We start from the raw sequence: 10,907 nt of genomic DNA on the forward strand, positions 1-10,907 counted from the left end.
AGCACTTAAATAAATTGTCTGTGATCACCCAACTAGATGGTCTGATTTCAAATGCAAAACTTCTAACCTTGCATTTTAAATAATTGTTTTTAGACATCTTTTTATATATTAAAAGCGTTTTGTGTAAAATAATTCTACAAGGTTTGAATCATGTGAATTTGGAATAGGTCAGAGTTAAATACTTTTCTGGTTTTCATTTAAATCATTTTGCTATTTGAAATTCTTATTATCTTTACACAGATTCTGAAATGAGAGCTATTTACATGAAATCTGTGCACAGTCCATTGATGAGCAGCCGGTACAAAATGGTCCATAAGAAACATAACAACATAAACATTTTCTCACAGGTATAAACTCCAGAGATATAGTAGAGAATTTCCTGAGGTGATGTTGAAATATTTTCCTATTAATGAAATCTCCATTTTATTTCTAAAACTAGACTATCAGAGTTAACTGGGTTAATTTCTGCTCTGAATCAGGAAGGTGGACTAAATGAATTCTCAAAATCCCTTTTAGTCCTTATTTTGATCAAATTATTCTTTCTTTAATTTTAGTTAATTAGCATATGCCATTAAATTATTTTCTAATTAGGAGAATGTTTAAAGGAAGTTCATCACCTGATTAAATTTTTTTAAAAGATGTTTTTATTGATTTTTTGAAGAGAGGGAGAAAGAAGGAGAGAGAGAAACATCTTTTGGTTGCCTCCCTCATGTGTCCCGACTGTGGATTAAACCTGAAACTGGGCATGTGCCCTCACCGGGAATCGAACTGGTAAGTTTTTGGTACGTGGGGGGACATTCAACCAACTGAGCCACACCAGCCAGGGCAACTAGTTAAATTTTTTTTTTTAATATATTTTATTGATTTTTTACAGAGAGGAAAGGAGAGAGATAAAGAGTTAGAAACATCGATGAGAGAGAAACATCGATGAGCTGCCTCCTGCACATCTCCCACTGGGGATGTGCCCGCAACCCAGGTACATGCCCTTGACCGGAATCGAACCTGGGACCTTTCAGTCCGCAGGCCGACGCTCTATCCACTGAGCCAAACCGGTTTTGGCAATTTTTAAAAAATATATTTTTATTGATTTCAGAGAGGAAGGGGAGAGGAGAGAGATAGAAACATCAATGATGAAAGAGAATCATTAGCCCTGACTGGTTTGGCTCAGTGGATAAAGCGTCGGCCTGTGGACTGAAAGGTCCCAGGTTCAATTCCGGTCAAGGGCATGTGCCTTGGTTGTGGGCACATCCCCAGTAGGGAGTGTGCAGGAGGCAGCTGGTCGATGTTTCTCTCTATCTCTCTCCCTTCCTCTGTGTGAAAAATCAATAAAATATATTTATAAAAAAAAAAGAGAGAGAATCATTAATTGGTTGCCTCCTGCATGCCCCCTACCTGGGATGGAGCCTGAAACCCAGGCATTGTGCCCTGACCAGGAATTGAACTGTGACTTCCTTGTTCATGGGTTGATGCTCAACCACTGAGCCATACTGGCTGGGTTAAATTTTTAATTCTTATATGTTGAAACTTTTTTTTTAAAATGTTAATTCTAAAAATTATAGATTATTTTTTATTTATGGTTAACATTTTTATATTAGTCTTACTTGTTTATAAATTGACATGTTCAGCTGGGTAATATAGTCATTCATTTTTCTTCATGTCCATTGTCTTTATTATATAGCACTTACCACATTGCTTATATATTACTGTTTATTTTTTCTGGCTACCTACACTAGACTGTTAATTTCTAGAGGGAAGAGAGTTATATTGTTTTTATCTCCAAAGTCCCTACTTTCTTCCATAAAGACTATACTCAGTATATGTTAGTTGAACAAATGACTGAATTAATAAAGTTAAATAAGTATTGATAAATATCTCATGCATTTAAAAGAATATGTTAACTACAGGCTGATTTTATGAAAGAAATTTGTAATTTTCCCCCATTAATTTAAGGAGAAAAAGGGAGAGAGAGAGAAAGAGAGAGAGAGAGAGAGAGAGAGAGAGAGAGAGAGAGAGAGAGAAACATCAATGATGGGAGAGAATCATTGATTGGCTGCCTCCTGCACCCCCCCCTACGGGTGGGGAAAGGGGGTGAGATCGAGCCCGCAGCAACGGGGCATGTGCCTTGGCCTGAATTGATCATGGGACACTTTAGTCGGCAGGCCAAAGCTCTATCCACTGAGCCAAACCCTAGGGCATGTAATTTCTTATTTGTATTTTTATTGTAGATTCCTGAACAAGATGAAACCTATTTAGAAGACAGTTTTTGTGTTAATGAAGAGGAGTCTTGCAAAAGTCAATCAAGTGAAGAAGTGTCTGTTGATTTTAATTTAATAACTGAAGATTGCTTTGCAAATGGCAGTAAAAAATATAAAACCCGACGTTCAGAAAAGCTAAAACAAAAGAAGATGGGACCGAATTGTGCACGTTCAAAAAAGAAATTATCCAGAATTATTTTACTGGATGATTCAAGTGAGGAGGAAAACAATGTAAATGATAAAACAGAATCCAATATTGTGATCAACCCAAGCACTTTTAAAAAGAGCAAACAACAGGACCATGGTTTGAATTCAGTGTATTCTGGGTCTTCCTTGCAGTCCAAGGACCATTCTAATCCAATTGTTAATCAATTGCCAAAGCAGAGACAACAGACACTACTTAATGTAAAGGATGTGGCTTCTGATGCCTCGGGCTCCAAACCTCAGAGCCGAAATAAAATTGAATCTTTCTCACCATCATTCACTGCTGTTGATTCACAGAAGGACTGTAGAAATTTTCCAATTCAGTTGAAGGTATGGAGCAAAGTAGAGGAAAAAGCCTTCATATGTTTACCAAAAGTTGTTTTTGTTTTGTTTTCCTTTCTTGTATGTTTTGTGTTAAATAACTAGGTCAAAGAAAAATTAGCTAATGTTGAAATTCTTCAAATAAGAAAATAGCACATTAAATTTTATGGGTAATTCAGATATGGGTGCTTAGGTTATAATTTTTTAAATATGGTAATAGTTTTCTTAATAACACTGTAAGGAAACTTGCTAATTTCATTAAAAGGCTGTAGAAAAATGAGCTTTCTGCAAGGTAAATTTAATAGAAATTACGTACTCAGAACTAGGCCCAGCACCCTGATTAACTTTTCTTTCTCCCACTTAAGGCTTCAGGTATGTAACTCATCTCTTTATTGGGGAGAGGAGTTTAGGGGCACCACCTAATTTCCTTCCTTCCAGAGTGGCTGAGGAGTCCAGTTTCCAGCTTCCCCTATCTTGCTGTTGCTTAAATAATCCTTAACACCATTTTCAGTTTTTAAGAGTTTATAGTTAAGTAGTTTTACTAAAATAGGGATTAGAGTCATAGTACTAGGAATTCCCTAACTGTAAATATTGATTTATTTCCTTAATTGTCATTTAGGAGTGAGACCTAGACCCAGACTTCTATTTCTCTTTTATTCCAGGTATTTCAGTCCATTCTGCCTTACCAATATGCTACAATGTCCACACAACAGCTCTCAAATTGGCCAGTTTTAAATTGTCCTCAGGCTTTTATTGCCCAAAGTTATTTCTCAAAGGTACAATTAGGATAAAGGTAACTAGATTACATTTTATAATAGATTAAAGATCAATTTCTCTGAGCCTCAGTTTCCTCGGCTATAGTATACAGATAGTAATCCCAAGGGTCACGGTAGGTAATATATGCACAGTACTTTGAAAGCCTGTAAGCACTATCTACATTTCCACTGTGGCATGCTCTAACTGAAAAACAGACGTAGGATAGTAATACTGTGAGGACTGTGGAAAAGATACACAGATTTTAACAGGAATGGGTTTTAAATTTTCTTCTATACCTAGTACTACAATTCTAGAAAATAATTCTTTATACTTGAAATTAGAAGGGGAAAGACTTTGAGGTAAATTTGAGTAGACAGAACATAGACTAAATATCCGTCAAAAACTGTTAGATTTAAAACTTAACTTTTACTTTGTCATGTATATTGCAAACAGCATTCCTTGTCTGCCATTTATCTTTTTCTTTCGTTTGTTACTACAAACAAAAATGTTTGTCATAGGAAGAGGTACTTTTTTATACAGTTGCCGTTATTTTCTTTATAGTTTCTGACTTCATTGTCATGTTTAGAAAGCCGTTTTCTACTCCAAGATAAGTACATATTTCTGGTATTTTTGTTTTTTTGTGTTTTTAGTGGCCATTTCTTCCTTCATTACATTTATTCTTTTTTGTGTTTTGAAATTGAATATTGAATGTATTTTAAAGATTATTTCTGAGTGATTATGACTTCTATATTTAGCTTAGGAGGTAGGAAGCTGGAAAGAGCATTGTTCTCTTCCATGTAACAATAACCATTAAAAAATCCAGATAATCTACAATATCAGATTTATTTTTATTGGAGTTGAGATTGCAGGACAACCAATTAGTCTGATATCTAAGAAGAGACAAGTGCTTTCAATGAGAGACTTGATGAGACTTGGGAGAGTCACTGGGCACTGTACTATCTGGGAATAAGAATTTATCTAAAACTTAACTGCAAAAGGCAGTGAACTAGCATGAGCGTTTAGAATCCCTGGAAGTTGCAGACATAAGGGGAATTTGCAACCACTCCTGCACTCTTCTTCAGACTCACCAGGTGTTCACAGGGAAGATTGAGAATCAGAAAACCTTTTTCCTGCTGCAGGAAGTGATCAGCAGTTCCTGTGGAGAAGGCACCAAAACTCATTGTTCCTTCTCCTCTATGGAACAAAAAGCTTTAAGTTTTAAGCCATTAGGGATAGAGCAGCAAACCTTAAAGGCTTAGGCCAGTGGTTCTCAACCTTCCTAATGCCTTGACCCTTTAATACAGTTCCTCATGTTGTGGTGACCCCCAACCATAAAATTATTTTCGTTGCTACTTCATAACTGTAATTTTGCTACTGTTATGAATTGTAATGTAAATATCTGATATGCAGGATGTATTTTCATTGTTACAAATTGAACATAATTAAAGCATAGTGGTTAATCACAAAAACAATATGTAATTATATATGTGTTTTCCGATGGTCTTAGGCGACCCCTGTGAAAGGGTCGTTCAACCCCCAAAGGGGTCACGACCCACAGGTTGAGAACCGCTGGCTTAGGCAAAGACCCTTTGCAGATGGAGGAAGGACACAACAACAAAATTCCATAGCCGAGAAAGTGTCAGGAAAACATCTTGGGCTAGAACATTAGGGATCTCCAGTCCCTAGGAGGCAGGGCAAGATCACTGAGAAGGTTCCACCTCTGAGACTGGGACACAAGTCCTGCTCAAGACAGGCTGAACCAGGACAATATGAATACCCCCCACTACCCTCCCCTCACTATCCTCTCCCCCCTCCTGGCCCCAACAAGATGCTCCTAGTGCTCCCCCCAACCAGGCTAGCAAGCACTAAGTAACAAATAAAAGCAATCTGCTGACTGGAATGACAGTATGGGAAGAGAAGCTTTCTGAGGCTCAGGCTCACAGAGAAGACCTAAAGCTGAGAACATTTAGAAAAATTATCTGGCAACTCACCCCACCCTAATTACAAAGTAGCACTACCAAGTTTAAAGCCTCTGGTTGTACCTAGAGTAATCATAGCAATAAGAAAATCCAAACCCAACGAAATGTTTGACTAGGTTTACTCAACCGCACACCCTAAGTAAGGCCTAGCAAAAGAAAAGCATACCTGTTTCTAGGCCTAAATACTTTTGTTCAATTACTGCTGTCCTACACAAGATGTTTGGATTTCAACCAAAAGTTACAAAGTACATAAGAGGAAGAAAAAAAACACATTTTTAAGAACCAGACTCCTGATATGACCTATCAGAATCAGACAGGGAATTTAAAATAGCCAGGATTTATATGTTAAAGGCTTAAACAAAAATGCATGGATAGGGAATATCATCTAAGAAATGAAAAATATAAAGAACAATAAAGTGGAAATGCTAGAAATGGAAAACATGGTAAAAGATAAAGGTTGTCTTCAAGGGGCCCATCATAGACCCAATACAGCCATAAAAACAACCAACAAATTTAAAGCAAGGACAATAGAAATTACCCAAGCTGAGAAACACAGAGTGAAAAAACGAATGGAGTATCCAAAAGCTGTGGGACTGTATCAATAGGCTAACATACATGTAATTGGAATTAAGAGCAAAGAGGGTAAGAGATATAGTTGAACAGGCAGTGGCTGAGAATTTTCCAAAATTAATGAGCACTGGTATATAAGTATATGAATCTGTTTTGACTACTTTTGGAAAGTATTTCCACCTAGGAGTGGAATTACTGGGTCATATGGTAATTCTGTGTTTAACTTTTGGAGGCTATACCATTTTATATTCCCACCAGCAATGTATGTTCAAGTTTTTTCACATTCTCATCAACACACACACACACACACACACACACACACCCTTTTTAAAAAAATTGTAGTTGTCCTACTAGGTTTCCGTGAATGGCGGCTTGGTTCTTCATCTATATAGTCAGTTTGGTCATGTTGAAGAAAAAAGAGTATCAGTAAAGAAAATCATCTTCAGGCTTATGGTGCTAACATATATTTAACCTGTTTATGATCGATGTTTTCTACATTTTCAGGTTGGTAGTTCTCCGGAAGATTCTAGCACTTCAACAACTTACAATTCCAACTCAAGACCATGTTTGGCTGGCACACATGCTTCTTTTAGACTCCCACAGGAAGGCCAGAGAACTTGTATTCTTGTAGACAGCCGTGAAATCACTTCTGGTTCAGAAATAATTTCTTCCCTAAGAGCAATTCATGGCTTTCAAGTAGAGGTTTGTCCTCTTAATGGTTGTGATTACATTGTGAGTAACCGCATGGTGGTGGAAAGGAGGTATCAATCTGAGATGCTAAACAGTATTAATAAAAACAAGTTCATTGACCAGATCCAGTACCTACAGAGCATGTTTGAAAGAATATGTGTGATTGTGGAAAAGGACAGAGAAAAAACAGGTTTGTATTTTTAAATGTTTGTTTATAAATCTGTAAAGGAACTTGATTGAATTCGTTCAATCTATTGTCAGGATGTGGAAAGCTCTTACAATACCTGACTCATTTCATATGTACATAATGTTTTTCAGTAGTCATTGTGTTTAAATGCAGCTTATGAATTGAAGGGTGATAAATTGAAGGCAAGTGAACCAAGCATAAGTCTTTTTAAGGTGCCCCAGAAAAAATGAGGGCTTTAAATAAAGCAGTGGCAGGGAAAAAGCATTCAGGAGTTTTAGGAAGCAGGATTAACAGGAGTTGGTGGGGTTACTCTTAAATTGACTAATTTCTTGGTTATTGGACAGTTAGGTAGTGGTGCTGTTTATTGATATTATAAACATGAGAAGCAGATTTGAGGGACAAGATTGAGTTCTCAATAGGTCACTGAAATGGATGCCGAGGATGCATTTGGAAATGCAGGATTGGAGCTGCATTTGGGGAATTACTATGGGAGTCACTGAGAATAGTGAAAGGATCATGGGAAATGAAATAAAAAAATGCACTGAGTTCTGGTGTCTACATCTATGTAATGTTGCATTGAAAAATCCCTCCCTCTGAGGAGTTAATATACTTGTGATGTTATGAGGATTAAGTGAAATCATGTAGGTGAAAGCGACTATTCAAGAATTCAAGATTGTACAGTCATTAAGTAAAAGGAAAAAATGTAGTTAATGTAAAACACTAGAGGCCCGATGCACGAAATTCGTGCAAGAGTAGGCCTTCCTTCCCCTGGCTGCCGGCACCAGCTTCCCTCTGGCACCTGGGACCCAGGCTTCCCTCGCAGCCCCGGCTTTGTCTGGAAGGTTGTCCAGAAGGACATCCCTCTTGCAATCCGGGACCGCTGGCTCCTAACCGCTCATCTGCCTGCTGGCCTGAACCCCCTAACTGCTCTCCCCTGCCAGCCTGATCACCCCTAACCGCCCCTGCCTTGGCCCCGCCACCATGGCTTTGTCCGGAAGGGCATCTGGAAGGTTGTCTGGAAGATGTCTGATCTAATTAGCATATTACCCTTTTATTAGTATAGATTTGTTTGGTAATTGAACAATGTACCTTTTTATCCCCATGCTTTCACTGGTGAACCACGTGATCTTGGACAAATAACTGTATCTTTCAGTAATCCTTTTTATTTTTTAGTTTAACAATTGAGGGCTTTAGATAGGTGATCTCTTGGGTCCTTTTACTTCTAAAATTCAGTAATTTAATCTTTATCAACATATTTTGTAGTATATTGGAAAGTAATATGTCAAAAGTTATAGAAAAGTACCTTTCTTTGGCATATAAAGAATGCCCAAAAGAAAATATAGGTAATATGTGGAAAGAAAATAAATGGGAAAGTTAGGGGAGTAAATTAATAGGCAAGAGTTAAAGATAATATTAAAATGGGTGTGTGGAGTATTGAGTTACTCTTGGAATAAATACATAAGATAATTTTGTATCAGTTAAACTGAGTTCTTCATCATTGCTAGTAGCATTATGAAAAATTTTATTAGAGTCAAGTAATGTGGCCTTGGCTTTAGGAATGAATTATCTACGAATATAAGCTCTTCCCTGCCTACCCATCTTTCTATGTTGATTCCAATTCAGGACACTTGTAAAGACAGTTTCCATATTTTATCTCAGAACCTTTAAATCTTTAGCTGTAGGGTTTGTCAATGTCATAAATAATGTGGCACTAGTTTTTTTTAATGGTGTAGATCTTGGGATTTTAATATATAGTATTCTGATTCTAGTTAATGTAAATTACTAATGTTTGCATTTTCCTGAACATGAAATATTTAGGAGACACATCCAGGATGTTTAAGAGAACAAAGAGCTATGACAACCTGCTGACTACCTTAATTGGTGCTGGAATTCGAATTCTTTTCAGTTCCTGTCAAGAAGAAACTGCAGATTTGCTAAAGGAACTGTCTTTAGTGGAGCAAAGAAAGAATGTTGGTATTCAAGTTCCAACAGTGAACAGTAATAAATGTGAAGCACTTCAATTTTATCTAAGTATTCCCAATGTAAGTTATATAACTGCATTAAATATGTGTCACCAGTTTTCTTCTGTTAAAAAGATGACCAACAGGTATGTCTGTTTTAATATTTTTAAATGGTTACATTTAAATGATTCTTAGAAGCATTTTATGGAAATTTTAATATATTTTTTAAAAGGTATAGGCTAGTCTGTTAGAGTATTTCATTCAGTAGAGACTTTTTTCTTTCCAACATGTAAGTCACTGCATGAAGCTGAGACCATTAATTTGGCGGGGGGCGGGGGGGGGGGGCGGGGGGGCAGACATTGTCTTTGAAGAGTTTAGAGCTCTATAGGAAACTAGACAGAGAGCATTTACATTGAATGTTGTAATCTAGCACTTCTAGGAAGAGATGATTTTCTTAAAGAAAGGCTTTTATGTTTGGTGTTCTTTAAGCAAGATAATAAACTTTATAAGTCAAAAGTTCTAGTGTAATTTTTTTTTAGAGATTAAAATGAAAGTTTATTAGTGAAACAGTGAGAGAAGGGCTACTCCACAGACAGAGCAGACATGTAATGTTTTTCTTGGTCTAATTTATTTTTCAGCTCACCTCAAGAAATCTCCATGTATGCACAAGTAACTCATCAAAAGGCTGAGGAGATCTATAGGTATATTCACTATGTATTTGATGTGCAAATGATACCAAATGGTCTTAACCAAAGTAGTTTGGAATCCAATGCATGACCAGACCACTCAAAGGTGCAGTTATCAAAGAACTCTCACAACACTAAATGTACTTCAATAATCATTGCTGTGGTTTGTGATTATCAGTTTAAAATATGTAAATAAGAGAACATATCCATATCTACTATTTTATATTGTGTATATTTTTATTTATATGTTATATTTTTTAAAATATGTATAACAATCATTTGGTTAACTGGACTATGAAACTATGTTTATTAAATAATAAAAGGTCATTGAAGGTGCAATTAAGAAAGTAAAAGCTAGAGTTCGAGATATATTTTGAAATTTTTCCAAAGATTTTTGTACTATCATCATTTGTTAGCATAATAGGTTGATGCATCTGATCACTGCCAACTTAATGGTCATAAACAATTTTTCCTGTAAGATCTAGAATATTTTAAATGTCCTGAGTCTACATACATATTGGATCAAGTGTGGGTGTATTATGAGATAAGTGCCCCAGTAACTAGGAAATTAGAAAGTGTAAATGAGTATGTTTACCTCACCAAAGGTGATCCAATCAAGTAGTCAAATCCTATTAGTATAAACTCTAACATACACTACTTGTTTGGTTGTTGTAGAAATATGATATTCAAAGAAGTGATATTGCCCTAATCGGTTTGGCTCAGTGGATAGAGCATCGGCCTGCGGACTGAAGGGTCCCGGGTTCGATTCTGGTCAGGGGCATGTACCTTAGTTGCGGGCACATCCCCAGTAGCGGGTGTGCAGGAGGCAGCTGATCGATGTTTCTCTCTCATTGATGTTTTTAACTCTCTATCCCTCTCCCTTCCTCTCTGTAAAAAAATCAATAAAATATATTAAAAAAAAAAAAGAAGTGATATATTGGCTTGGACTTGGAAAATTTTTCATAGATGAGCTACTGAATATGGACTTTCATTGTGACCCATTCTTATTTTTGTGACGCTATTCTTGTTTTAAGATGACTCCATATTATTATCTGCAACAGCTGAGGCCCTTCTGTCTAGTCCAGTGGTTCCCAATGTGGGGCACATGCCCCACAGGGGGGCAATTTGGTTTTTAAGGGGGACAGTTTGAGAATTAGTTTTTCCCCTCTAACATTCTTTTTTTTAAATTAATCTTTATTAATAAAAGAGGGATATTACAGATGTCCCTCTTTTTTCTCTCCATAGCTCCCCTCCCCTAGGTTCCCACCCTGCCCCAGTCCCCACCACCCTATTGTCTA

General features: G+C 36.8%; 1 protein-coding gene across 1 annotated transcript in view; it reads left to right on the forward strand.

Moving 5' to 3' along the window:
* FANCM (Fanconi anemia complementation group M) overlaps positions 1–10,472 on the forward strand; it is a 75,127-nt gene extending 64,655 nt beyond the window's left edge. The window contains 5 exon segments of the mRNA XM_014457602.2: positions 241–347; positions 2,226–2,789; positions 6,590–6,965; positions 8,781–9,069; positions 9,562–10,472. Coding sequence (XP_014313088.1) covers positions 241–347; positions 2,226–2,789; positions 6,590–6,965; positions 8,781–9,069; positions 9,562–9,700 — 1,475 coding nt within the window. The 3' untranslated portion in view covers positions 9,701–10,472.
* The last annotated feature ends 435 nt before the right edge of the window (positions 10,473–10,907 follow it).

The sequence above is a fragment of the Myotis lucifugus genome, unplaced genomic scaffold, assembly GCF_000147115.1.
Source record: "Myotis lucifugus unplaced genomic scaffold, Myoluc2.0 scaffold_81, whole genome shotgun sequence".
In the NCBI taxonomy this organism is placed as follows: domain Eukaryota; kingdom Metazoa; phylum Chordata; class Mammalia; order Chiroptera; family Vespertilionidae; genus Myotis; species Myotis lucifugus.